The 26,695-nt window shown below is 68.9% G+C and overlaps 4 protein-coding genes across 11 annotated transcripts; 2 read left to right on the top strand and 2 right to left on the bottom strand.

Moving 5' to 3' along the window:
- The first annotated feature begins 331 nt into the window (after window positions 1–331).
- CHRNA10 (cholinergic receptor nicotinic alpha 10 subunit) lies at window positions 332–3,833 on the top strand. 4 transcript variants are annotated; one of them, XM_065675906.1, is made up of 6 exons: window positions 332–415; window positions 514–632; window positions 1,148–1,302; window positions 1,558–2,090; window positions 2,888–3,260; window positions 3,431–3,833. In XM_065675906.1, the coding sequence occupies exons 1-6, from the start codon at window positions 364–366 to the stop codon at window positions 3,795–3,797; spliced, it is 1,599 nt and encodes a 532-aa protein (XP_065531978.1). In that variant the 5' UTR covers window positions 332–363; the 3' UTR covers window positions 3,798–3,833. The 4 variants fall into 4 exon arrangements, with proteins under 4 accessions (XP_065531978.1, XP_065531977.1, XP_065531980.1 ...); XM_065675905.1 differs by having other exon boundaries at window positions 514–659; XM_065675908.1 differs by having other exon boundaries at window positions 514–659; window positions 2,888–3,240; window positions 3,431–3,576.
- Window positions 3,834–9,734: 5,901 nt separating this feature from the next.
- Window positions 9,735–12,086, top strand: ART1 (ADP-ribosyltransferase 1). Of its 2 annotated transcripts, XM_065678982.1 has the most exons (3): window positions 9,743–9,890; window positions 10,094–10,922; window positions 11,675–12,086. In XM_065678982.1, the coding sequence occupies exons 2-3, from the start codon at window positions 10,142–10,144 to the stop codon at window positions 11,830–11,832; spliced, it is 939 nt and encodes a 312-aa protein (XP_065535054.1). In that variant the 5' UTR covers window positions 9,743–9,890; window positions 10,094–10,141; the 3' UTR covers window positions 11,833–12,086. The 2 variants fall into 2 exon arrangements, with proteins under 2 accessions (XP_065535052.1, XP_065535054.1); XM_065678980.1 differs by lacking the exon at window positions 11,675–12,086 and having other exon boundaries at window positions 9,735–9,890; window positions 10,094–11,314.
- A 278-nt stretch (window positions 12,087–12,364) lies between these two features.
- On the bottom strand, window positions 12,365–14,264 carry IL18BP (interleukin 18 binding protein). Its single transcript, XM_065678987.1, has 5 exons — window positions 14,046–14,264; window positions 13,073–13,135; window positions 12,859–12,924; window positions 12,647–12,776; window positions 12,365–12,550 (listed from the first exon to the last, which is right to left on the bottom strand). Exons 1-5 carry the CDS (start codon window positions 14,095–14,097, stop codon window positions 12,379–12,381), a joined length of 483 nt encoding a protein of 160 aa, XP_065535059.1. The 5' UTR covers window positions 14,098–14,264; the 3' UTR covers window positions 12,365–12,378.
- Window positions 14,265–14,856: 592 nt separating this feature from the next.
- RNF121 (ring finger protein 121) lies at window positions 14,857–25,821 on the bottom strand. Of its 4 annotated transcripts, none has more exons than XM_065678983.1 (9): window positions 25,746–25,821; window positions 22,083–22,120; window positions 21,358–21,499; window positions 20,721–20,875; window positions 20,136–20,243; window positions 19,095–19,215; window positions 17,024–17,157; window positions 15,468–15,569; window positions 14,857–15,075 (listed from the first exon to the last, which is right to left on the bottom strand). In XM_065678983.1, the coding sequence occupies exons 1-9, from the start codon at window positions 25,800–25,802 to the stop codon at window positions 14,955–14,957; spliced, it is 978 nt and encodes a 325-aa protein (XP_065535055.1). In that variant the 5' UTR covers window positions 25,803–25,821; the 3' UTR covers window positions 14,857–14,954. The 4 variants fall into 4 exon arrangements, with proteins under 4 accessions (XP_065535055.1, XP_065535058.1, XP_065535056.1 ...); XM_065678986.1 differs by having other exon boundaries at window positions 14,857–15,089; window positions 15,471–15,569; XM_065678984.1 differs by having other exon boundaries at window positions 20,721–20,857.
- Window positions 25,822–26,695: the final 874 nt, after the last annotated feature.

Genomic DNA, 26,695 nt, shown 5'->3' with positions numbered 1-26,695 from the left:
GCGCCCCCTGCGCCAGGACCGCGGGAAGAGGCGCCGGGACGCCGGGTTCCAGCCCTCGGGGCTGCGGGGGCCGGAGCCGCCTCGGCCCTGCCCGCTCCCGGTGCCCGAGCGCCGGTCCCGAGCTGCCCGTGGCGTTGCTCCCGCCGGGATGGGGGCTCAGGGGTCACGGCCCCACCGGCAGAGCCTGGCGCAGGCAGCGCGCGCCCGCTCCAGCCCCGGGCCCATCCCGGCCCCTGCGGCTCCCCCCCCCCCCCCCTCCCCGAGGGACCGGGGTCACCCCCCTCCCCCCACCGCCCCCCCCCCCCCCCCCCCGTCCTGCCGTGACGTCACCGCCGGCAGCGCCCGTGTCCCCCGCGCGCCGGGATGGAGCGGCCGCTGCTCGCGCTCTGCCTCGCCGGCTGCCTCCTGGCCCCGGGTGAGGGCCGCGGGGGGCTCGGGGCTGCGAGGGGCTGCGGCTGGCGCCGGGCCCCGGGGGTCCGCGGCCGCTGCAGCCCCCGCTGTGGGTCCCCGCAGGCGGGCGCGGCGCCCCCGGCTGGGTCGCCCGGAAGCTGCTCCACGACCTCTTCGCCAACTACTCCAGCGCCCTGCGCCCCGTGGAGGACACGGACCGGGCGCTCAACGTCAGCCTCCAGGTGACCCTGTCCCAGATCATCGACATGGTGAGCGGCGCCGCGGGGCCCCTGCCCCAGCGCCCAGGGCCCTCAGCCGCTCCCCGTCACCGCTGGGCTCCAGGCCCTGCCCCAGCTCCGTTCCCCTCCCTGGCCCCGCTCCAGCCCCTCAAGGTCTCTCTCGCAGTGAGGGGCCCAGAGCTGAGCACAGGATCCGAGGGGCGGCCCCACCAGTGCCCAGTGCAGGGACCCCTTGAAGCCCACTCAGAGCTCCCCAGCACCCCCAGAGCAGCACAACTGCGGGGGTCCCAGCCAGCTTCAAGGCCAGGTTGGACGCAGGGGCTTGGAGCAAGCTGCTCCAGTGGAAGGGGTCCCTGCCCGGCGCAGGGGCTGGAGCTGGAGGAGCTTTAAGGTCCCTTCATCCCAAAGCATCCCATGAGCCCATGACTGTTGCAGAAGGCACCGCCCAGGCTGGGTGCTGAGGGGGGTGTTGGTGACAACGGGGTCCATCCCCTACGCCCGGCCCTGTCCCCCCACAGGACGAGAGGAACCAGGTCCTCACCTCCTACCTGTGGGTGCGCCAGGCCTGGCTGGACGCTCACCTCACGTGGGACAAGGACGCCTACGGCGGCATCGACAGCATCCGCATCCCCAGCAGCTACGTGTGGCGGCCGGACATCATCCTCTACAACAAGTGGGTCACCGGAGCCCCCTCGCTGCTCCTGGAGCCAGGGGGCTCAGAACGGGGCTGGGGGGGGGCTGATGGGTGTCACCAGCCCTGGGGCTGGTGTGGGGTGGGAGCAGGGGGGCTGGAGTGGGTGATGGAGGGAGGTGGTCACCACAGCCTGGGGCTGCCACCAAGCCCCACGCTGAGGGGGATGTGGGGCTGGGACACGGCGCTGGGGGGGGACCTGAGCCCCACACGGGGCCCCACGTCCGTCCCCCCCAGCGCTGACGACCGCTTCGGCGGCTCGATGGAGACCAACGTGGTGCTGCGCTCGGACGGGCTCATCCTGTGGGACGCGCCCGCCATCACCAAGAGCTCCTGCAAGGTGGACGTCTCCTACTTCCCCTTCGACGCGCAGCGCTGCCGCCTCACCTTCGGCTCCTGGACCCACAACGGGAACCAGATCGACCTCCGGAACCGGCTGGACGCCGGCGACCTCACGGACTTCGTGGAGAACGTGGAGTGGGAGGTGCTGGGGATGCCGGCCACGAGGAACGTGGTCACCTACGGCTGCTGCTCCGAGCCCTACCCCGACGTCACCTACACCCTCCTGCTGCGCCGCCGCGCCTCCTTCTACATCTTCAACCTGCTCCTGCCCTGCCTCATGGTCTCCTTCCTGGCCCCGCTCAGCTTCTACCTGCCCGCGGACTCGGGCGAGAAGGTGTCGCTGGGGGTGACGGTGCTGCTGGCGCTCACCGTGTTCCAGCTCCTGGTGGCCGAGAGCATGCCCCCATCGGAGAGCGTCCCGCTCATCGGTGAGCGCCCGGCACCCCCCTGGGATCGGGAAGGGCGGCAGCGGTGCCGGGGGGGTTGTGGTACAGTTCTGGGGTCCTCAGCACAGGAGGGACCTGGGGCTGCTGGAGCGAGGGCAGAGGAGGGCACGGAGCTGCTGCGAGGGCTGGAGCAGCTCTGCTCTGGAGCCAGGCTGAGAGAGCTGGGCTGGGGCAGCCTGGACAAGAGAAGGCTCCTGAAGGGGAGACCTGAGAGCAGCTCCAGTGCCTAAAGGGGCTGCAGGGAACCTGGAGAGGGGCTTGGGACAAGGGCCTGTAGGGACAGGCCAAGGGGAATGGCTTGAACCTGCCCGAGGGGAGACTGAGCTGAGCTCTTAGGCAGAAGCTCTTCCCTGGGAGGGTGCTGAGGCGCTGGCACAGGGTGCCCAGAGAAGCTGTGGCTGCCCCATCCCTGGCAGTGCTCAAGGCCAGGTTGGACACAGGGGCTTGGAGCAAGCTGCTCCAGTGGAAGGGGTCCCTGCCCAGGGCAGGGGTTGTGGCTGGAGGAGCTTTGAGCTCCCTTCATCCCAAACCAGGCTGGGGTTCCCCGACTCCACGATTCTATGGCTCTGTGGCGGGGGCGCAGGTGTCAGCCCCTGCACTGTGGCCTCACCTCCTAGAGCCGCAGAGCCACGGACTTGGCCAGGTTGGAAAAGCCCTTTAAGCTTTCCCAGCCCTGCCAAGGCCACCCCTGCCCCGCGGCGCTGCGGCCTCGCCTCGCCGGGCTGCGAGCTCTCGCAGGGCCGGTGGCTCCGGGCCTGCCCTGACCGCTCTCCCCGCAGGCAAGTACTACATCGCCACCATGACCATGATCGCGGCCTCCACGGCGCTCACCATCCTCATCATGAACGTTCACCACTGCGGGCCGGGCGCTCGCCCGGTGCCGCCCTGGGCTCAGCGCCTCATCCTGCGGCACCTGGCGCGGCTCTGCGGGCTCGGGGGCAGCTGCCGGGGCCGGAGGCGGCCGCCGGGGGATGCGGCCGGGGAGATGGGGGCCGGCCCCGGGCCGTGCCCCCGGCGGCGCTGCCTCTGCCACCACCGCGCCGTCCTGGACCACGTCGCCTACATCGCCGCGTGCTTCCGGCGGCACCGCGCCGCGCAGCGCCGCAGCGGGGACTGGAAGAGGGTGGCCAAGGTGCTGGACCGGTTCTTCATGTGGGTCTTCTTCCTCATGGTGCTCCTCATGAGCCTGCTGGTGCTGGGCAAAGCCGCCTGAGGCGCTCGGCGCCCCGGCGCAACCCCGACCGCGGCCCCCGCCGGTGGTGCTGGCTCTGGGTGCGCCTGGGGGCGGATGGTGCTGAGCACCCCCCGTGTCTCCTGTGAAGGTGCAGGGTGGGGAGCGCCACCAGTGCTGGGGAAGAGGAGCCCAACAGGGGGACCCCAACCGGTGCCGGCTGCAGGCATGAGGGGTCCCAGAGCCCCGGGTGGCTGCACCCCCATTGCACCCTCACTGCAGCCCCACTGCAGCCCCATTGCACCATGTTACACTCCCATTGCATGCTATTGCACCCCACTGCATCCCTGCTGCACCCCCACTGCATCCTTGTTGCACCCCCATTGCACCCCTATTTCACCCCCATTGCATCCCCACTGCAGCCCCATTGCACCACATTACACCCCCACTGCATGCTATTGCACCCCATTGCACCCATACTGCATCCCCATTGCAGCCCCGCTGTACCCTGCACCTGAGGAACCCGACAGACTGGAAATAAACCCTGGAGCGAGTGTCCTGCTTCTGCCTGTCTGGGGGGGTCCTGGGCTGGCACCTGTGGGGTGCAGGCTGGGGGTGAGCGGGGGGGGACACAGGGACCAACCCCTCCATGGGATGTGCTCAGTTACAGTCACAGAACCCCAGCCTGGTTTGGGTTGAAGTGACCTTAAAGCTCATCCAGCTCCAGCTCCAACCACGGGCAGGGACCCCTTCCACTGGAGCAGCTTGCTCCAAGCCCCTGTGTCCAGCCTGGCCTTGAGCACTGCCAGGGATGGGGCAGCCACAGCTTCTCTGGGCACCCTGTGCCAGCGCCTCAGCACCCTCACAGGGAAGAGCTTCTGCCTAAGAGCTCAGCTCAGTCTCCCCTCGGGCAGGTTCAAGCCATTCCCCTTGGCCTGGCCCTACAGGCCCCTGTCCCAAGCCCCTCTCCAGGTTCCCTGCAGCCCCTTCAGGCCTTGGAGCTGCTCCGAGGTCTCTGCTCCAGGCCGGTTCCCGCAGGACAAGTGGAACGGGAGCCTCCAGGTTCCGAGGGAACCAGCAATAAACTGGCCCCGCTGCTGGAATGGGTTAAATCCTCAGGAGGGAGGCGGGTGACCAAAGACAACCGGAGTTAATCCCGGCTCCAACGGGAAGAGAGCTCCCGATGAACCCCATGAGGGAGCTGATGCTGCGGGGACCAGCCTCCTCCACCCCTGCATACACCGGTCCATGGCTTCCAGCCGGGCACGAGGCATCTGCCAGGACATGGGGAGATGGATCCATAAAGGAAAAGTGGAAGGGACCTTTTGGGGTGCTCCTTACGCCCTGGGCTGCAGTAACAGCCACAGGATTCAGCTCCTGCATCCACTGCAGGAGTCCTCCTGCCCGCTGAATCGTCCTGGTTGGACTTGTGGAAAGAGCCTCGTCTTGTGCGGGGGATGAGAACACGGGAAACGCAGAGTCCGGGGCCCGAGGGGAGCGGCCGCCGGCGCCTCCGGGCCGGTGAACCGGGAGCTCCTGCCCTGGACCTGGTCGGCTCCGTGCCCTGCCGGAGCTGCCCGGGCTGGGAGGCACAAGCCGAGCCCCCTCCTGAGCGGCCCCGTTCACTGCGGGCACCGAGCTCCACGGCCCCGGGCCGCCCCCAGCCCCTCCTCTCCGGAGCGGCCCCGGGCCATGGAAGCGCGGATCCTGCGCGGGGCCCTCCCGGCAGTGCCCGGCCCCGCCGGCAGCTCCGGGGGGGGGGTCCCGGCCATGAGCGGGCCCCGAGCGCTGCCCCCACGGCCCCGGCTGCGGGGGGGGCGGCGGGGATGGAACCGCCCGGGGGGGCGCGGGGCCCCTCGGGGAGGGGATTCCCGGCTCCGGGCCCGAGCGAGCCCCGCGGAGGGGCGGGGGGAGGAGCCTGCGGCGGGCAGGGCCCGAGGGGCGGGGCGGGGCCGGGCGGGGCGGGGCCGGGCGGGGTGGGGCGGGGCGGGGTGGGGCGGGGCCGGGCGGGGCGGGGCGGGGTGGGGCAGGGGGAGGCTGCGGGGCTCTCCACGCACCCACCGCAGCAGCGCCGCGGCCAAGCCGGCAGCGAGCGGCCTCAGCCCCGGCTCAGCGCTGCGGGCTCGGAGCCGGGCGCTGCGGGCTCGGTGCGGGGCGCTGCGGGCTCAGGGCCGGGCGCTGCGGGCTCGGGGCCGGGCGCTCGGGGCCGGGGCCTCTCCGCCGGAACGAGACCCGCGGGGCCGGAGCTGCAGAGCCGGGAGCAGCGCCCGGACCCCGCCGCTGGCCCCGGCACCGCCCCGCGGCCGCGCTCGCAGCTCCTCACAGGGAGCAAGGCTCCGAGCTCCGCGTCCGGGAGCAGCAGGGCCGGGCCGGAGGTGCCGGAGGCGGCCGCGGGCCCTGCTCCAGCGCGGCCCCGCAGGGCGGATCCAGGGACCTCGGGGTGCCCGCAGTGGGGCCCCGGCACCGCCGCTGCGGCTGCAGCCGGACCAGGCGCTGCCGGACTGCGGTGCCCAGCGCCACCGCCGGCCTCGTGCGGCTGCGGGCCCGCACAGCAGGGCCGGCACAGACCCTGGTGACACCGTGGGGCAGGCACAGCCCCTGGTGGCACCGTGGGGCAGGCACAGCCTCTGGTGACACCGTGGGGCAGGCACAAGCTCTGGTGACACCGTGGGGCAGGCACAGCCCCTGGTGACACCGTGGGGCAGGCACAGCCTCTGGTGACACCGTGGGGCAGGCACAGCCCCTGGTGGCACCGTGGGGCAGGCACAGCCCCTCAGCGACAGCCGCAGCCCCCACGCCTTTGCTCTCAGTTCTCTCCGGCCCATGGGTTTATGGGTGTTCATTCCGCCCGTCCGTAACTCATCTCTCTGTGAGCAGGGGCAAATCTTCCTTTCTCCAGCCTTCATCTCTGACCCCCGAGGTCTGGGGCCCCCGAGGGCTGCTCTCAGTGGTAAAGCCTGAGGCAAATTCCACTTTCTCTGTGGCTCCTGCTTCCAGGGCACCCCTGGATCCAGCAGCACCACCACATAGTCCCTTGTCATCCTTTTGCTACTGATGTAGAAGCCCTTCTTGTTGTCCTTGATGTATTCCGCCAGGCTCAGTTCCGAGTGGGCCTTGGCATCCCTGCATCCCCTGATGAAGTTCCTGCAGTCCTCCCCCTTGGCCTGTCCCTTTATGCACATCCCATCAGTTCCCTTCTTCAGCTTAAGATGTACAAGGAGCTCCCTGCCCATCACGCAGGCCTCCTGCCCCCCTTGCCTGCTTCCTTCCTCATGGGGATACACTGGGCTTGGCCTTGGAGGAGGTGGTACTGGAGAAATGAACTCCTGAGCTTGTAGCAGGAGACCCTTGAATATCAACCAAGAGCCTTGGGCCCCCCTGCCCTCCAGGGCTACATCCCATGGACCCTCACTGAGCAGGCTCCGGAAGAGGCCCAAGTCTGCTCGCTTGAGGTCCCGGGCAGCGAGCTTGCTGCACGCTCTGCTCCCTGCCCTGAGGATCTCGAACTCGCCCACCTCATGACCGCTGCCTCCAAGGCTGCCCTGGAGCATCACATTCCGCACCCCCCCCCCCGGCCCTCCCTGCCAGTGAGCACGAGGTCAAGCCTGTTTTTCCTGAAGAGCCCAAAACCTTCACTGCAACCCAGGAGCCATCCCAGCGCGGTTCTGTGGTGCCAACGAGATCATAACCCCGCAGACGTGCGCACATCTCTGATTGCTCTTGTTTGCTCCCCGCACTACAGGGCTCTGTGGAGAGGCCCCACCAGCCTGCAGCACAGCCGGCCTCCCAAAGCAAGTCCCGTGCTGTACAAAACCAGACCCCCGCCTATGGCCCCGCCGTTGTAACCATCGCTCATGTGCCAGATCCGCCTTTCCAAGGTCCTCCTGTTCGGCACGGAGGAGCGATGAGAACGTACCCGAGCCCCAGAACCACGTCTCCCAGGGCTCTGTAGTCTCTAATGCTTTCCAGGCTGCCGCTCTCTGTGTCGCTGGCACCCACAGGGACCATTAGAAGGGAGCCAGCGGGACCCACGGGACCAGGCAGCCTCTCAGCAGCACCCCTGGTCCATGCCCCTGCGGGCAACACCTCCCTCGAGACCGGGCCAGGCCGACGGAAGGGTTCCGTGTGCCCTGCAGAGTGGAGTCACCTCCGGCTGTCACCCGCTGCTTGTCCTGCAGGTGATGCTGGTGATGCTCTCTACCGGGGTGGTGGGGGCTGTCCCTCCGGTGCGGGGGGCCCCATTACCCCCCCCGAGCTGTGCCGTGGTTCGGAGGGGGGGGATGGTGCCTTTTGGAGGGAGCCCCTGGCTCGGGTTTGTCCTTTCCCTCCTCTCCCATCGGTTTCCCAGCGGTCCGTGCCCTCCCTCCCGTCCGTGTGCACCGGGGGGTGCCTGCAGCCCTGCCCTGGGCAGCCTGTTCCAATGCTGAGCACCCTCCGGGGCAGGAATTGTTCCTCAGCTCCGTCTAAACCTCCCTGGGGCAGCTTGAGGCCGGTTCCTCTTGTCCCATCCTGTGTTAGTTCCTCCAAGGCCAAGCCCAGCGCATCCCCATGGTGGAGTCAGGCAAAGGGGGCAGGAGCCCTGCATGGGTGAGCAGGGAGCTCCTCGTACGTCTTAAACACAAGAAGGGGATTGATGGGATGTGGAATAAGGGACAGGCCAAGCGGGAGGACTGCGGGAGGCAGGGATGCGACAGGGAAGGCCAAGGCCCACCCGGAGCTGAGCCTGCAGAGCACATCGAGGACAACGGCATCCGCGCTTCTCCTGCCCGGCGGCCCCGAGGAGAGCAGGGCGCGGCGCGGCTCCTGCGGACGGGGCCGGCAGGGATGGGGCCGCGGCCGTGCTGGCAGCGCCGGGCTCTCTCGCACCGCTCCGGGCTCCTTCAGCGCGGCTGAATGGGCTCCGGCTCCACCCCGGAACGAGGGCTCCGATGGTTGCGGGGCCTTTGCACCCTCCCAGGCACTTCCCCAACAGCAGAGGCAGGGAAGGCTCCTTCAGTCCCGGAGTCCCAGCCGGGCCCCGCAGCTCCTCCTCCAGCCCATGGGGGCGGAGGCTCCTGTGCTGCGGTTCCCTTCCTGCGGAGCGGGGAATCCTGGAGTCAGGGAACGGGCTGGGAAGCACCTGGAGATCATCCAGGTCCAGCCTCCTGCTGCGGCATCTGCTCTGCATCCCGCAGCCAGATGGGGCTGCCCCTCAGTGCTGGTTAAGGCATTTCTGAGGTCAGCAACACCAGAGGGACCTGGAGCTGCTGGAGCCGGTCCAGAGGACGCCACGGAGCTGCTGCGAGGGCTGGAGCAGCTCTGCTCTGGAGCCAGGCTGAGAGAGCTGGGCTGGGGCAGCCTGGAGAAGAGAAGGCTCCTGAAGGGGAGACCTGAGAGCAGCTCCAGTGCCTAAAGGGGCTGCAGGGAACCTGGAGAGGGGCTTGGGACAAGGGCCTGTAGGGCCAGGCCAAGGGGAATGGCTTGAACCTGCCCGAGGGGAGACTGAGCTGAGCTCTTAGGCAGAAGCTCTTCCCTGTGAGGGTGCTGAGGCGCTGGCACAGGGTGCCCAGAGAAGCTGTGGCTGCCCCATCCCTGGCAGTGCTCAAGGCCAGGTTGGACACAGGGGCTTGGAGCAAGCTGCTCCAGGGGAAGGGGTCCCTGCCCGTGGCAGGGGCTGGAGCTGGAGGAGCTTTAAGCTCCCTGCATCCCAGACCAGGCTGGGATCCTATAATTCACTACACTTAGCACTGGGATGGGATGCAGAGACCATGTCAGAAGCTTCAGGCACGCACCTTGGATGTTGCAGGCTCACAAACCTTGGTCCCAGCCTGCCGGATCCTGGTGCGGAAGGGAAGAGCCCCAGAGCTGAAGAGGAGCTGGTGCAGGGGGTCAGGATGAGCCCATGGAGCACAGAGGGTCCATGCTCACTCCCTGTGCCCAGCCATGGGCAGGCTGGAGACCACGCTCAGGGCCTCAGACCAGAGGTGTGAATCATAGAACCGTGGAACCCAGCCTGGTTTGGGATGAAGGGACCTTAGAGCCCATCCAGCTCCAACCCCTGCCCCGGGCAGGGACCCCTTCCTCTGGAGCCGGTTGTGACCTCTGCAGGTGGGGTCCGAGCTCCCCCGGGATTCATCCCCTCAGTCTGTCCCTGTGTCCTCAAGCACCGCAATGGGACCATTTCCGTGGCCTGGAGCGGGGATGGAAGAGGATGTCCCCATCCCTGCTGCCTGCACCCTGCCCTTCCCCCTGCCTCCTGACCCCCTCCAGCCAGGCTGGACCCTCCTGGAATGCTGCTTCCAGCGCCAGCTCCAGGCCACCCCTGTCACAACCTGCCCCGTGCTCAGCAGCGCGGCGCTGGGGGTCAGTGCAAGCCCCACGTCCCGGGTCAGAAGGGGTGGGCTCAGCAGGAGGGGTCCAGGCTCCGGCACCACAGAGAGTAAAAACAAAGGCAGTTTATGGACAGGGTCAGAGCTGCTCCGGGGAAGGTAAAAATACCCGCGAGGAGGGAGGGGGCTGGATCCGGGCCGGCGCTGCTATAAAAAGCAGGAGCCGCCGCTTGTCCCTGTGCCCGGGGGCAGGGGCAGGCGCAGGCTGGAGCTGCGGGAGCCGGGGACCCGCACCCGACCCAGGTAACGCCGCTCAGTGGGTCCGGGGGGGCTGCTCCCCTGGGGGACCCCACATCCTGCTGCCAGGGCCCCCCCCGTTCAACACAAGCAACGGGGCTGGGGTCTTGGGGTGTCCCAGGAGGGGTGCCCGTGGCTGGGGAGGCAAACGGGGGGATCCGAGGTGTGGGGCAGCCCCACCGCAGGCTGACCCCGCTCTTGCCCCGCAGTGCTCACAGAGGAACCGGCTGCCGCTCGTGGGGCGGCTCCTTCCCTCCATGGAGCGCCTGGTGCTGGGCTTGGTGCTGCTGGCCGGGACCCCGGCGGCCGGCAGCCCCCTGCCCCTCTCCTCCATCCAGGAGGTGGCCATGGACATGGCCCCCGGCTCCTTCGACGACCAGTACGAGGGCTGCAGCCTCCTGATGGAGCAGGAGCTGCCGGAGCTCAACCGCACCGAGTTCAGCACCAACGGCCTCTACGCCGAGGCCTGGACGCGAGCGGCCGAGGCCTGGCGGCAGCAGCAGCAGCAGCAGCGCATCCCGCAGGTGCCGGGGCTGCGGCCGGAGCACGCGGTCGCGCTGCTGGCGTACACCATGGAGGGGCCGCTGTACCCGGCCTTCAACGCGGCCGTGCGCGAGGCCGGGCGCTCTCGGCACCGGTACCTGCACGGCTTCCCCTTCAAGGCGCTGCACTTCCTGCTGAGCCAGGCGCTGAGCACCCTGCGGGGCACCGGGGCCCGGGGCCGCTGCCGCCGCGTGTTCCGGGGCGTGCGCGCCGTGCGCTTCACCGCGCAGCGCGGGCAGAGCGTGCGCTTCGGGCACTTCACCTCCGCCTCCCTCCGCAACAGCAGCAGCTTCGGCTGCGACACCTTCTTCACGGTGCAGACCTGCTGCGGGGTCCCCATCAGGGACTTCTCCTTGTACCCCGCCGAGGAGGAGATCCTCATCCCGCCCGCCGAGGTCTTCCAGGTCACCAACTTCTCCCGCACCGGGCACGGGTCCCTCATCCAGCTGCGCTCCCAGGGCACCAACAGCACCTACAACTGCGAGCTGGTGAAAGGTGCAAACCCCATGGGATGGGGTGGGTGCTGCCCGGCACCAGGGGAAGGGAGCGGGGATGGAGGGTGGCCGGGAATGGGGGACTGCGGGGAGAGCGCTTTGGGTGCACGTCGCTGCCTGTCTCAGCAGCAAAGCGTGGCTTGGAATGGAATGGCATGGAATGGCACAGCATGGCCAGGGACCCCCCGCAGCCCTGTGTGCAGTTCTGGGGTCCTCAGCATAAGGACCCGGGGCTGTCGGAGCGAGGGCAGAGGAGGGCACGGAGCTGCTGCGAGGGCTGGAGCAGCTCTGCTCTGGAGCCAGGCTGAGAGAGCTGGGCTGGGGCAGCCTGGACAAGAGAAGGCTCCTGAAGGGGAGACCTGAGAGCAGCTCCAGTGCCTAAAGGGGCTGCAGGAAAGCTGGAGAGGGGCTTGGGACAAGGGCCTGTAGGGCCAGGCCAAGGGGAATGGCTTGAACCTGCCCGAGGGGAGACTGAGCTGAGCTCTTAGGCAGAAGCTCTTCCCTGTGAGGGTGCTGAGGCGCTGGCACAGGGTGCCCAGAGAAGCTGTGGCTGCCCCATCCCTGGCAGTGCTCAAGGCCAGGTTGGACACAGGGGCTTGGAGCAAGCTGCTCCAGTGGAAGGGGTCCCTGCCCGGGGCTCCCGATGCGCTCTGAGGTCCCTTCCACCCCGAGCCGCTCCAGGACCAGGGCGCGGCCCGGCGGGGACGGGGCCGCCCGGGCCGTGCCGGTGCTGACGCTCGGGTTCCCCCGCAGAGAAGCGCTGCGGGGCCGCCCCTTGCTCCTTCCGCGGGGCTGCGCCCGGACCCCACCGCTGCGGAGCGACCTCGGCCGGGCCCCCCCCGGCCCCCCCCGCCAGCAGCGCCCCCTGGGGGCTCCTCCTGGCAGCGCTGGCGGCCGCGGGGGGGCCCTGAACCGCGAGGAGCCGAGGCCGGGACCCGGAGCCGCCGGGACCGGGGCAAGCGGCGGAGCCCGGACGGGGCCGTCGGGCGCTGCCGAGCGCGGGGCTGAGGCTGCGGCTGGCGGGGGGGGGGGGGCCCTGCTCGCCTCCCCCGGGCTCCCCGCGGAATAAAGGCTCGGTGCGGGCCCGCGGGGTGCTGCGGCCCTGCGCTGGGGGCAGCTGCAGCCGGGGTCGCCGCTGCCCCCTTACCCAGAGCGTCCCGTGTGTGCTGCCGGTGTGGGTCCGGGGTGTCCCGCGGCTGCCAGCGGCCCCCATGGCACGCAAGGGACCGGGCTGGGAGACCGGCACCGCGAGGGGGCAACGAGGGCGCGGAGCGGGGGTGCGACGGGCGCAGGGCTCTGCCCCCCGGGGCTCCCCTCGTGTCCTCGCCCCCGGGGCAGCCGTGGGGCTGCGGGGGCCGGGTCCCGGTCCCGCCCGCCCCGGGTGCGCTCTGCCCCCCCCCCCTGTCCCCCCCCCCCCCCCCCGCAGGACTCGCGTGACCCGGGGCAGCCTCAGCGCTTTAATGCCCGCGGGGGGCGCGCGCACGCGCCGGGGGCCAGCGCAGCTCCGCGCTGCGCGCTCCCCGCGGGCTCAGCACCACGCAGGTGAACGCGGTGCGCGCGTGCCCGGCGCCGAAGGGCTCCAGGCGCAGGTCCCGGCTCAGCAGCGCCCCCGCGCCGCGGGGCTCCTCCCTGCAACCGCAACCGGTACCCGTCAGCGCCCGCAGGGACCCCCCCCCCCCCCACCCCGCACCGCATCCTGCGCGTCCCCGCCCGGCCCCTACTCACAGCACCGGCCCCTCCTGCGCGGCCCCGACCGGCGGCAGCTGCTCCACGAAGGAGCCGTTCCCCAGCCAGTAGATGAGGGTCAGCTCCGGGAGCGCGCTGAGCGCCTCGCAGCGCGCGGTCACGCTGTCACCTGCACCGCGGGCACACGCGGGGTCGGGCGGGCTCGGGCGGACCCCGCTGGCGGGGATGCCCCCCCCGTCCCCGGGACCCACCTGGCCGCGGGGGCCGCGCTGGGGGCCGCAGGAGGGTGACGCTGGGGGGCTGCAGGGCCATGGCTCCTGGGGGGGGGATTGGGGGGGTGTGGGGTGAGCGCTGCCCCCAGGGCCGGGCGGGCAGGGCTCAAACCCAGTGCCCCGCACGGGGCCCTTGGGGGGGGCAGAGACAGGAGCTGACCCCAAGCTCCCCCCCCCCCCAGTCCCCTTGTACCGGTGCAGCGGGAGGTCAGGGCCCAGCAGAGCAGGGACAGGAGGAGCCGCGCTGGGGGCGTCCCTGCGGGCAGAGATGGGCTCAGCGTTGGGATGCGACCGCCGAGCCCGGGATAACTCCCCCCAGCAACAGCCCCAGCCCCTCCCATATCCTTCCAGTATCCCCCCGGTGTTCCTCAAGCATTCCTCCATCACCCCCCAGCATCCTCCCTGTATTGTCCCCCATCACCCCTTAGCATCTCCCCAGCATGTCTTCAGCATCCTCCCTCAGCATCCCCCCAGCACCCCCCATAGCATCCCCCCAGCACCCCCTCCATCCCCAGTCCCCCGGAGCTCCCCGAGCCCCGGGTCGCTCCCCGTCAGCACCGGGCCGGTTCCGCCTCGCGGGGTCCCCCGGTCCCGGTCCCGTTCCCAGCCCGTACCGGGGTCACGGAGCGCAGCCATGGGGCAGCGGCCGTGGGGCAGCAGCGGGGGGGGGCAGCGGCTCTCGGGGCAGCGGCGCTTTATGGGGCTGCTGCCGGGCGGGAGCGACCGCGGCGTGACTCAGCCGGGACTGGCACCGGAACCGCCCCCGGGTCCCCCCCGTGCCCTCTCCCCACGGCCACTGCCCCTGTGCCCCACTTGTGACGTCCCCTGCGCCATGCCCCGCGTCCCACATCCTCCGTGCCCCCCCCCGGGCCATGTCCCGTGGGTCCCGTGTCCCCGCTGTCTGTCCCTTGCGCCACATCCCGTGTCCCCGCAGCCAGCGTCCCCTGCCCCTGTGCCCCCATGTCCTCAGTGCCACGTCCTTACACTCCCTGTGCCCCTCATCCCGTGCCCCCCCGTGCACGTCTCTTACGACCATGTGCCCCCACGTCCCCATTGCGATGTCCCACGCCCCCTGTGCCCCATGCCCTGTGTCCCCCCCATGCTCATGGGCACCCCGGGCACACAGACCCGGGTCCCATCCAGGCTCGGGGCTTCCATTGACCCACCGGGATCAGGCTGGAAACCCCGGAGCCCCTCCATGGGCAGCGGCGGCTCCATGGCTCCTGCGGGACCCGGCTGGGAACACCCTCGGGAAAGCCCCAGATCCCGCCCGGTTGCCGGCAGCACCCGCAGCGCCCGGCGCAGGGGGACCCCATAGCCCAGTGATGCGGCCCCATCGCACGCATCCCCCGTGCCCCAGCCCCACGGGGACCGCGGCGCCCGCAAGAAGCACCCGTGGCCAGGTCTGGGTCCAGGACTCGTGTTCCGGTGTTTGGCACCAGGCGCCGATGCGGCTTCACCCAACCCGGAGCCCGAGGCCCCTGCCCGCATCCAGGGCGACACCGCACGGAGCATCCCCAACCACGGCGCGTCCCCAGCCGGCGCCCTCGGGGACACCGCGGGTGCCCCCACGCAGCGGGGCTCAGGCGGCTGCGGCGCAGGGAGCGCCCCACGGGGCCAGGACCCGGAGAGCAGCGGCCCCGGCCCCGCTCCGCGCCCAGGCTGGGACCGCGCCGCGTCCTGGGCTGAACGTACAAAAGCGGCGGCTACAAAAGGGCCCCCGGGGCTCGGCTCCGGCCGGCGCCCACGGGAGGGGCCTCCCCGCGTCCCTCCGGCCCCGGGCCGCCGGGGCAGCGTCTCCTCCACAGCCCCGCGGTGCCCGCATCCCGTCCCGGCCGCCGTGCGGCTGCTTCCAGCCGCGGGGCCGCCGGGGGCTCAGCCCTCAGGGCCGCAGCGGGAGGGAGCCCAGCGCCGGCCCCGCACGGGCCACGGGCAGGGCCGAGAGCGTCTCCTGCGGCTGCAATAGAAACGTTTAAATACTCGGTAAAAGGATCCTTTAAAAACGAGCCCCGGCGCCGGGTCCGGCCCCACGTCCCCGCAGGGGCAGCCGAGGGGCGCTGCGGGGCTCCGCTGCCCTACTCCAGCCCCAGGATGTAGTTGATGCCCTGCACCAGGCCGATGATCACGGGCTGCCAGGCCACCAGGTACCGCAGCCAGTCCAGCAGCTGCCCGTACATGACGTGGGGCCGCTCCCAGCTGAGCGCGAAGGAGTTAAAGAGCCGCGGAGAGAGGAGCCGAGCACCCGGAGCAGCCCCGGGGGGGAGCTGGGGCACGGATCCAGGCAAGGACCCGGCCCTGCGCCTCCATGAGGATGGAGGACCCGGCTCCACCGCGGCCCGGAAGAGACTCATTCCCATGGGAACATCCAGAGTCGGTCTCCCAATGGGATGCCCCATCCCTGGCAGTGCTCAAGGCCAGGCTGGACACAGGGGGTCGGAACAACCCGCCCCAGTGGAAGGTGCCCCCGGGGACGGAACTGGAGGAGCTTTAAGCTCCCTTCAACCCATGGTGCCAGGCGAGCCTGGATGAGCTCCAGGGCACGTCCCAAACCCCACACGTGCCCTTCCCAAAGTGAGGAGAAAGGATACGGGTTACTGAACATCCTCTTGAGATCCACCTTCTCTTTGCAGTACGGACACGTCTGCTTCTTCCCCACGATGCACCAGCCCCGGATGCAGAACTCATGGAACCTGGGAGCAGCAGGTTAAGGAGAACGGCCTCAGGCTGCGGGACACGGGGGACAGGACCACGCATGGGGAAAACCATCGAGCTTCCTCGAAACCCCAGCCCAGAGCCCTTGCGGAGGGCAGGAAGCATCCCCCGTGTGAGGATGGATGCGTTGCTCAATGCTGCCTTTCCTAGAAGGAGCAGAACCTTCCAGGAACACAGGAAGGGGCTCGTGGGGCCGTGGCCTTACAGGGGTAACACCAACATGGGACCGAGGGGCTCCATGGTCCGAGGGCGAGACCCAGCCCTGGGGATGCGACAGGGCCAGGGATGGGTTTGCGGATGCCGGGTGGAGCTCCAGGAACCGCCCAAAGCCGCCTCCGTGCATCGCGGGCGGCTCCTGGGGACGAGCAGCAGCGCGAGGGGTGCCTCTGGCTCTGACTCAGTGGGGATTCACCCCCTGAGCCATGGGGAAGCAGGAGGTGGCTGCGGCCGAGCTGCCCCACCGCGAGGGAGCCGCCTCCGGGTAACCCTGCGCTGCCCAGGCCTGCGGGGGAGCGCGGCCGGGAAGCTCCGGAGCCTGCTCCTGGGGCTGAAATGTCAGAGCTGGGCGCTGCGAGCGTGACCTTTGCGCAGAGCCCGCTCCGGAAACCACCCCGTGGGCAGGGGCCAGAGGAAGGTCCCGGCTCCAGCTGAGTCACGCTGGAAAACCCCTCCTGGGCAGGGCTGCGACAGCGCTGCCAGGACCCCAGGAGCCCGAGCAGCTGAGGGAAAGCTGGAATCCTGCAGCCGGCTCTGGGGAACAGCACAGGAGGGACCCGGAGCTGCTGCAGCGAGGCCAGAGGAGGCCCCGGAGCTGCTGCGAGGGCTGGAGCAGCTCTGCTCTGGAGCCAGGCTGAGAGAGCTGGGCTGGGGCAGCCTGGACAAGAGAAGGCTCCTGAAGGGGAGACCTGAGAGCAGCTCCAGTGCCTGAAGGGGCTGCAGGGAACCTGGAGAGGGGCTTGGGACAAGGGCCTGTAAGGCCAGGCCAAGGGGAATGGCTTGAACCTGCCCGAGGGGAGACTGAGCTGAGCTCTTAGGCAGAAGCTCTTCCCTGGGAGGGTGCTGAGGCGCTGGCCCAGGGTGCCCAGAGAAGCTGTGGCTGCCCCATCCCTGGCAGTGCTCAAGGCCAGGTTGGACACAGGGGCTTGGAGCAAGCTGCTCCAGTGGAAGGGGGATTTGGCAAAGGCAGCAGGAACACGAGGAGCAGCCTCACAGCAGCAGCACCAGGAGGAGGAACCTGTGCACAGCACACAGGGAGGAGCCCGAGGGACACGAGGGGCTTGGCTCAGCGCTGCCGCAGGCAAAGCTCACAAGAGGAACCGGCACCAGGAGGGCTCTGCTGCGGGGCCGGAGGCCGGGGAGGTGTGGGGCAGGTTCCCAAGCAGGAGCAGCAGCAGCAGCAGCAGGAGCAGGAGCAGGAGCGGGAGCAGGATACACGTGGTTGCAGGACAGCCGGTAGGTGTTCTCCAGGATCCCCTCCTCGTTGACATCCACCAGGATCCGCTGCCCGCACACGGCGCAGACGCTGTCGGAGAGGTGCTTGGTCGGCATCCCCGAGGCGCTGTAGAACTGCGCGAGGGCAGAGAGCGGTGACACACACGGGGACGGGGGGCACGGGGCCATGGGGACAGCGTGGCCCCACCACCCGCACAGCTCTAGGGGGGGCTTGGGGTCAGCACCCCCCGGCTTCTGGGGTTACAGACCCTGTTATGGGTGCAGGGACACAAGCACAACAGCCCAGGAGCTGCTCGGGGATGGGGACCCCATCGCACCCCAGCCCCACAGCAGGGACCGCCCCCCTCTGCTGGGTCAGGACAAGCTGCAGGTCACAGCTTCCACCCATGGGCTGCAGCCCCAACGGTCCCTGGAGCGTGGAGGGATGAAGAGCAAAGCCTGCAGCAGCCCCCCCAGCCACTTCCAATCCATTGGAGCACCCAGGAGGGTCTCCCCACACACAGCTCCAGTCCTGCAGGCTCTGGGGATGGAGCCCCCCAGCCACTTAGGCTGTGTCCCAGCAGGGAGACAGGAATCATGGAATCAGGGAGCGTCCCAAGCTGGAAGGACCCGTAAGGATCACTGGGGACAACTCTGTCCTCACAGGACTACCTCAAACCAAACCATGTGGCCAAAAGCATCGTCCTTGAGCTGTGGCTGCCCTGGTGCAGGGACCAAACACCCTCCAAGTGATGAGCCTTTTCCTCATGTCCAGCATGAACATCCCCTAGGGCAGCCTCATGGAATGGGTTGGAAGGGACTTTAAAGCTCCTGCAGCCCCAACCCCTGCCCCGGGCAGGGACCCCTTCCACTGGAGCCGCTTGCTCCAAGCCCCTGTGTCCAACCCGGCCTTGAGCACTGCCAGGGATGGGGCAGCCACAGCTCCTTTGGGCACCCTGGGCCAGCGCCTCAGCACCCTCACAGGGAAGAGCTTCTGCCTAAGAGCTCAGCTCGGTCTCCCCTTGGGCAGGTTCAAGCCATTCCCCTTGGCCTGGCCCTGCAGGCCCTTGTCCCAAGCCCCTCTCCAGGTTCCCTGCAGCCCCTTTAGGCACTGGAGCTGCTCTCAGGTCTCCCCTTCAAGAGCCTCCTCCTCTCCAGGCTGGACAAGGCAAGTGCCCTCCGCTGCTCCTGCTCTTGTGCCCCTGCCCTGGGCACACTCCAGTTGTTTGAGGTGCCCAAAGCTGCAGAGGACTCGAGGTGGGGCCACAGCAGCCCCCTGCAGAGGGGGGCAATCACTTGGGGCACCCCAGGACACTGCTGGCTCCTATTGAAGCTGCCACCGACCCACACCCAGATCTCTCCCGTGGGGCTGCTCTCCAGCCTCTCCTGCCCCAGCTTCCACACAGAACCAGGGTTCCCCATGGCAGGAGAACCCCTCTTGCTCTTGTTCAGCCTCTCTTGGTCAGGGGCTGCTCAGCTCTCTCCAGCTCCTCCTCGCTCAGCATCACCGGCACTGCAAGGCCCTGGCAGAGACCCGGCAGCAGCATCCCCCTGGCAGCCCTGCAGCCCCACGGGGAGCACCAACCCCGCTGCAGGCCTGCCCTGGGTGCATGGGGGGCACCTGGGCGCTGCTGAGCTGCCCCGGTGCGAGGGACGCAGTGAGGGGGCTGCAGCTCCCAGGCTGGCCAGGGAGAACCTGCGGGGAGCAGAGAGCTCAGAGAGGAGGGAACATCGAGGCCAGGCCCTCAGGAGCTGCTCCAAAGCAGCCCCAGGGCCCTGGGGCGGGTGTTGTTGGTGGAGCCGGGTTCTTGCTGCCAGGTGAATGGGTTATGGGGCTTAGGGCACTGCAGGCCCAGGGAGGGAAACACGTGTTGGGGTTTAGAGGGGTGAGCCGGTCCTTCCGCTCCTCTGCTCTGTGCTCTGAGCACAGCGAGAAAGCAGCAGCCTCAGGGAGCTCCTCCTCGAGGTGGGACCTCAATGAGCAGGGGGCAAAGCTGCTGCTGTGAGCGAGGTGAGTGACAGGGTGCAGGCCCCCCCGTGACAGCGCAGGGGCAGAGCAGGGGAGCACTCACCCCGATGGTGGAGGCCATGTAGTCCGCACACATCTCGGCGAAGTCCCGCTCCAACACCCCGTAGTAGAGGCCATAGAAGAGGAGGGAGATCCCGAAGTCCATGGCATCTTCTGGCTTGATTCTACAAGAGAGGAGCCAACTGACACCAAGGACCTTGCGCTGGGGCTGTTGTGGTGCAAAGCCAAATGACACAGCCACAGCATGAACCCTGTCACAAGAGTGACCCACCCAGCACCAGGGAGCATCACCCACAGGGGTGCTGCAGGTACAAGCCCGGTCCCTGCTTCTGGGGCACTGCACTTGCTTGGCTACAAGTGGCACTGGAGTGGAGACATGGACCTAACACCCCAAGTGTCTGCTCTGGAGCCAGGCTGAGGGAGCTGGGCTGGGGCAGCCTGGAGAGAAGAGAAGGCTCCTGAAGGGGAGACCTGAGAGCAGCTCCAGTGCCTAAAGGGGCTGCAGGAAAGCTGGAGAGGGGCTTGGGACAAGGGCCTGTAGGGCCAGGCCAAGGGGAATGGCTTGGAAGGGGCTTGGAGCAAGCTGCTCCAGTGAAGGGGTCCCTGCCCGTGGCAGGGGTAGGAACTGGATGAGCTTGAAGGACCCTTTAGCCCAAATCAGTCTGGGATGCCATGGCTCCATCTCGTGCACCGGATCAGCTCCCAGTAAGCCCCAGTTAATGCCTCCACATCCCTGCAGGTCTGCTCAGCTCCCAGAGAAGGAGGCAGCCACCCAAGCCATGAAGATGACCTGGGCAAGGCTCCTCTGCTACCGCACTGGGGCTGCTGCTTGCGCTTTATCAGGGTCCCAGATCCCACTGATGCCCCCAGGCCGGACACCACGGAGCTGCAGATGCAGCTGAGCCACTTGAGGTACCACCACCAAACCCGAGATCCCCCCCGCAGGGAGAGGACACCCCAAAAGCTGCTCTGACCCCACTCATCATCAGCTTGCCAATGACACGAGTGTGCCCCAGCGCTGTGGCCAGCTCCCCATTGCACCTGGAGCGTTCCAGCCCCGACAGGAGCAGGAGGGTTCACTCACCTGAACAATAAGTTAAGCCCAAAGAGGGTGAACATCACAGCCATGTAGCCCACGATGCCGGTGGCGTAGCTGATCTTGTATATTAGTAGAAACCATTTATAAACCAACCTGTAAGGAATGAACCCAGGATTGAGCTGGTTGGTCCCAAAAGCTGTGGCTGCCCCATCCCTGACAGTGCTCAAGGCCAGGTTGGACACAGGGGCTTGGAGCAAGCTGCTCCAGTGGAAGGGGTCCCTGCCCGTGGCAGGGCTTGGAGCTGGAGGAGCTTTCAGCTCCCTTCATCCCAAACCATTCCATGATCCAGCACTGCCATGGGCTGCTCGGTGCCTGACATCCAAACCAGCAGCCTCAGGATCTCTGAAGGCCACATCAAGCGTGTTTCACACCAGGGATGCCCTTGGCAAGGCTGCCAGCACCACAGCCCAGGTGCCATGGGCACCGGGCTGGATGCCAGCGAGTGCCTGATGCCACCCAGCACAGGCTGGGCTCGCTCCCTGGGGCAAAGTCTGCGGTGGCACAAGTGGAGCTCGCTCCTTGCCAGGGCTGCCCCGGGGCTGAGGAGGCTCCCCCAGGACCTGCACTAACCTGGGTGTTGTCTGCACCAGGGGTTTCCGCGTTGCCCTGAAGGTCACAAAGGCTGTGACTGCGGAGAAGAGCACCCAGATGACCAGGAACCGCCACCAGTTGAGCTTGATGGTGAAGTACAGAGGTACCACCCACATCTGGAAGAGGGTCACCATCTGTGGGGCACAGGAGAGGCTTTTGGAGCTGCGTCTCCGGCAGCCCTTCTCCTGCCTCCTTCAAGGGGATAAAGGGCAGCTCTGGGCATGGAGCTGAGCTCCTGTGGTGCTTCCAGAAGGGAATGGGCAAAGGGGCTTGGCCTGAAATTCACAGAGGAGCCTGGAGACATCCATCAGGGTGAGGACATCAGGGGGAGGTTGGCTCAGGTGCAATAAGCAAGCAGCCTCCATCACTTCTATGGGGAAGCACCCAGAGAACGTGGCTCCCCTTTGTGGCACCCCCAGGACAACCCCTGAGATGCGCTCGTCCCATCACCCAGTGCCAAAGCACGACGTGAAACCGGGTTATCAGCATTGACGAGGTGCATCCATCCTCATCCCCAGCTGGACTCCCGGGAAGACAAAGGGTACCTGAGCACCAGGCAAGGAGGAAGCCAGGAACACGCCTGGCCAGCAGGGATCGGACCCCAGGAGACACTTACATTGTAGGAGCGAGGGTGCCTCTGCTTCCACTGGACCAGGAGGAGCTGGGCCACCACGAGCGTGGCGATGAGGATGAGCACCATCTCCGCGTGCATCGCCTCGTGCCCACGGTGCTTGGCGTGCATCCGGGCGTGCTCCACCCTGCAAGGACAGGGAAGGAGCCTGAGGGATACACAGCAGAGCCGGGACACCGCGAGGGAGCGGTGTGGGGACGGGGGCAGTGGGACTAAAGGTGACCCCGAGATGGGCTCGGGTTTAACTGGGGGAGCGGCGCTGCCATCGGCACATCCCAGAGCCTCTCCCTGCCCTGGCAACGCCAGCGGCAGCCTCGAGCCATTTCTGGAGCGCTGTGACCCCAGCACAGGAGGGACCTGGAGCTGCTGCGAGGGCTGGAGCAGCTCTGCCCTGGAGCCAGGCTGAGAGAGCTGGGCTGGGGCAGCCTGGACAAGAGAAGGCTCCTGAAGGGGAGACCTGAGAGCAGCTCCAGTGCCTAAAGGGGCTGCAGGGAACCTGGAGAGGGGCTTGGGACAAGGGCCTGTAGGGCCAGGCCAAGGGGAATGGCTTTAAGCCGCCATCCCAGCCTATTCCATGATGCCGTGACTTCAGGCTGCTGCTCTGCAGCCTGCGCTGCCTGACCCAAGCCTGGGGCGCAGCGAGGGCCGTGCTGGTGATGGCTCAGCAGGAGCAGGAGCTCCGCCGGCTCCCTCCCACGGCACAGACTCACCTCCACCGGTCCTCCGGGGACAAGTGGGACAGATCCACCTGCGGAGAGGACAGAGACGTGAGCCGGGGGTCGGAGCAACCATCGCCGTGCTACTGCCTGCCGGGGTATTGCCAGCACAAGCCTGTCCTCGGGAGGAACATCACCCCAGCACCCCCAGCTCCTGCCGAAGCATCCCTGGAGACCCCAGAGCCGCTCCTGGAGAACTTGGGGAAGGGGAATTCTGGATGCCGGAGGTTTAAATGACAAACCCTGGATGTGCCCATCGTGAGGCTGCAGCCCAGAGCTGGCCCTGGGCCCCCCAGGCAGCACGGGGAGAGCTCGGAGCACCCTGCTCCTCCATCCCCTCCTGTGCCTCCAGCAGCTCCATCACTTCCATCTCCTCTCCCTTTAAACTCCCAGGTTTCCCTGCAGCCAAGGCTGCTCCAACCATCCCATTCCCAAGGAATGGGTTCACATCCCACATCCCCCTCCCAGCCAGGCACCCCTGGGCACACAGAAGCAATCCCAATGCATGTCCAGAACAGAGCACCAAACCCCAGCAGGGCCCAGGATAGGGGACAGCACCTACAACCAGCAACGAACCATTGCCAAACCGCGCCAGTGCCGAGGGAAAAAGGCGGATTTGGGAAGTGCTGACGAGGCCGAAGGCTCCCCCAGGCTTCCCAAAGCCCTTCCCACAGGAGCCGCTGTTATCAGAGACCATGGGGCTGCCCTTTGGACCAGGACACCCCTGGGATCACCTTTCAGTCCCTCCTGGAGCTGCAGCTCTGCCAAGGCACTGAGGAGGCCTCAGGCAATGGGGACACCCCCATGGACACACAGGGCAGCAGAGCCCATCACAGGCAGAGGGAGCCGGTCCCAGCGGCACACACGGAGGCAAACATGGAACCAGCTGGGAAAGAGCTTCAGGATCCCCCAGTGCAGCCATTGCCCCACGGCCACCCCTGCCCCATGGCACTGAGGCCTCGTCTCCACGGGGTGTGAGCCCTTGCAGGGCCGGTGCCTGCAGCCCTGCCCTGGGCAGCCTGTTCCAATGCCTGAGCACCCTCTGGGGCAGGAATTGTTCCTCAGCTCCATCTAAACCTGCCCTGGGGCAGCTTGAGGCCGGTTCCTCTTGTCCCATCCCTTGTTCCTTGGGAGCAGAGCCCAGCCCCTCCTGGCTCCATCCTCCTGCCAGGCACTTGCAGGGGTTGGTACAGACACGAGCCCGGATCCCTGTGGGGACTCCAGCACGGCTGCGGGGCCGGGCTCTGGTTCTCCTCCAGCCCGGAATGACCCCAGGGCTGCCCTGGAGCTGCGGGCACAGCTCAGCCCCGGGGCCAGCCGGGCTGTGACAGGAGATGGGTGCGCAGGAACCGGCTCCACCTCAGCCCAGCTCCGGGCGCTCCTGGGACACGCAGCAGGCAGCGAAGCTCACTGAGAGCCCGGGGGGCAGGGGGAGACCAGATCCCTGCTGGAGCTGCCCTGGGAGGGGCAGGGATGGAGCTGCTGCGAGGGCTGGAGCATCCCTGCTCTGGAGCCAGGCTGAGAGAGCTGGGCTGGGGCAGCCTGGACAAGAGAAGGCTCCTGAAGGGGAGACCTGAGAGCAGCTCCAGTGCCTAAAGGGGCTGCAGGGAACCTGGAGAGGGGCTTGGGACAAGGGCCTGTAGGGACAGGCCAAGGGGAATGGCTTGAACCTGCCCGAGGGGAGACTGAGCTGAGCTCTTAGGCAGAAGCTCTTCCCTGTGAGGGTGCTGAGGCGCTGGCACAGGGTGCCCAGAGAAGCTGTGGCTGCCCCATCCCTGGCAGTGCTCAAGGCCAGGTTGGACACAGGGGCTTGGAGCAAGCTGCTCCAGTGGAAGGGGTCCCTGCCCGGGGCAGGGGTTGGAGCTGCAGGAGCTTTAAGCTCCCTTCATCCCAAGCCACTGCAGGATGTAATCCCCAGCTCCGGACCCAATGTCCCTCGATCCCAGCACCGAGCCTCCAGCTCCTGCAATAACTTCATTACAGGGAACATCCGGGCAGAGCCCAGCGCCCCGGGGCCCTGCGGGCAGGACCTGACCCCTCCTCTGCCCCGCGCCACCAAACCCCAGGTCCGGTCCAGAAGTGACACCGATGCTCGGATCCCTCCCAGCGCCGCGGCCGCTCTCACCCCCAGCCCCCAGCTCACCCTGGGCCCGTTGGGAAGGGCTCCTGGGGGGGTTTCTGCTCAGGACCAAGCGGCCGCAGGCAGCGGGAGCAGGGAGAGCCCAAGGGCTCCAGCCCAGATGGAGCCTGAGCTCCCCCAGGCTCAGCACAACCCAGGGACACGGCTCTGTGCCCCCCCGGGGGGGGTTCCGTGCGGTGCCCCCCGGGACAGGCTCAGCCCCACGGGTGTCAGCTCCTCCCGTCCCCATCGCGCCCCAGCCCCATTTGCAGGGCTCCCAGGCTCCGGATCCTGCCGGCTTCTCCAGGGAAGAGGCTGCCCCGCCGCCGGCCTGCGCTGCGGGGCTCGCAGCTCCCGGCAGCCCCGCTCGCACACAGCCCCACCGGATCCCCGCTGCGCTCCGGCGCTGGCTCCGCGGCCGAAGCCTGCCCGCAGCAGGGAGGATGCTCCCGCAGCCCCGCTCCGCAGCTTCACCGCCCGGGGGCCCGCAGGAGCCGGCTCCGCCCGGGGCAGGGGGGGGGGAGCCGGGGCAGAACCGCGTGTCCCGGGGTCCCCGCCTGCCCCCCCCGGGGCTGAGGGAGGGGTTCAGGTGCCCCCCCCCGGCTGCAGGGTCCGGGGGGTTCGGGCGCTGCCCGGGCCCGAAGCGCACCCCCGGGCCCGGCACGGGGGGGGTCAGCGCTGACCCCCCCCCCCGCCCGAGCCCGCACCGGGGCCTTGAGACCCTCAGGGACCGCAGAGGGCACGGGGGCCCCAACACAGGGACCCTGCAGTGACCCCAGCCCCACGGAGCAGCCCCAGGGACCCCTGCCCCACAGGGCACCCCCAACCCGGACCCCCTGCCCCACAGGGCACCCCCCAACCCGGACCCCCCTGCCCCACAGGGCACCCCCAACCCTGACCCCCCTGCCCCACAGGGCACCCCCTAACCCGGACCCCTCCTGCCCCACAGGGCACCCCTAACCCGGACCCCCCCTGCCCCACAGGGCACCCCTAACCCGGACCCCCCCCTGCCCCACAGGGCACCCCTAACCCGGACCCCCCCTGCCCCACAGGGCACCCCAACCCTGACCCCCCTGCCCCACAGGGCACCCCCCAACCCGGACCCCCCTGCCCCACAGGGCACCCCCAACCCTGACCCCCCCTGCCCCACAGGGCACCCCCCAACCCGGACCCCCCTGCCCCACAGGGCACCCCCTAACCCGGACCCCTCCTGCCCCACAGGGCACCCCTAACCCGGACACCCCCTGCCCCACAGGGCACCCCCTAACCCGGACCCCCCCTGCCCCACAGGGCACCCCTAACCCGGACCCCCCCTGCCCCACAGGGCACCCCCAACCCTGACCCCCCCTGCCCCACAGGGCACCCCCCAACCCGGACCCCCCTGCCCACAGGGCTCCCCGATGCCCCCTAACGCGCAGCCCCTCAGTGCCCCCAAGCCCCCTCCATGTCCCCGTGCCCCACGGAGCCCCTCGTGCCCCGACCCCCCCCGCGCCCGGCTCCCCCGGCTCCCCTCGCCCCAGGGCCCGGCCCCGCTCCACCTCCTCCACATCGCGCTCCGCGGGGCCTCCAACCTCCACCTCCAGCACCGCCGCCATCTTGCCCCCCCCCTCCGTCCCCGGCGGCCAACTCCTTCCGCCACCGTCCGCCAATCGCAGGCCATGCCCCCGCAGCGCGGGCCAATCGCTGTGCGCGGCCGTGCGCCGGAGGCCAATCAGAACCGAGGGGAGGCGGGACAGCCGCCGGCGGTGGCAGAGCTGTCACTGACAAGGGACCGTCGGACATTTCCAGGCCGGAGCCGGCCGCGCGGGCCCGGCCGCGGTCCCGGTGCCCCCGGTGCCCCCGGTGCCCCCGCAGCGCCGCTGTCAGCGGCCCCGGGCCGCGGCCCCGCCCCGCCCCGCTCCCATCCCCGTGCGCCGCCCGGTGCCGCTCTGCGCTGTGCCGCGGGCAGCGCACACGAAGGACGGTCCTTAGCGGGGCCCGGCGGGAGGACTACGTGTCCCGTCATGCACCGCGGCGGAGCGCCGGGACCGGCTGAGGCAGGATCCGGGACCGGGATCGGGACCGGGACCGGGACCGGGGCCGGAGCTCGCGGTGCGCACCGGGAGCCGCGCGGGGCCGGGGGGGTGAATGGGGTGGGGCCCTGCGGGCGGGGGGGCACTAAGGGGGCCCGTGGGGCAGGGCCGGGGGTGATGGGGCGGTGGAGTGGGGCGAAGGGGGGGGGGGGGTCTGGGGACACCCGGGGGGGCCGAGGGGAGCTGGGGGCTGTGGGGAGCCCCAGTGGGGTCCCTGGGGGGCAGGAGCCCTGCTGCTCCCATTGGGAATGCGGGGTACCCCTGTTCCCATTGGGAATGCTGAATACCTCTGTTCCCATTGGGAATGCTGGGTACCTGTGTTCCATTGGGAATGCTAGGTACCTCTGTGCTTGATACCTCTGTTCCCATTAGGAATGCTGAATACCTCTGTTCCCATTGGGAATGCTGGATGCTGA

Source organism: Lathamus discolor, chromosome 4 (genome assembly GCF_037157495.1).
Source record: "Lathamus discolor isolate bLatDis1 chromosome 4, bLatDis1.hap1, whole genome shotgun sequence".
In the NCBI taxonomy this organism is placed as follows: domain Eukaryota; kingdom Metazoa; phylum Chordata; class Aves; order Psittaciformes; family Psittacidae; genus Lathamus; species Lathamus discolor.
This window is presented reverse-complemented; position numbering and strand designations above follow the sequence as displayed.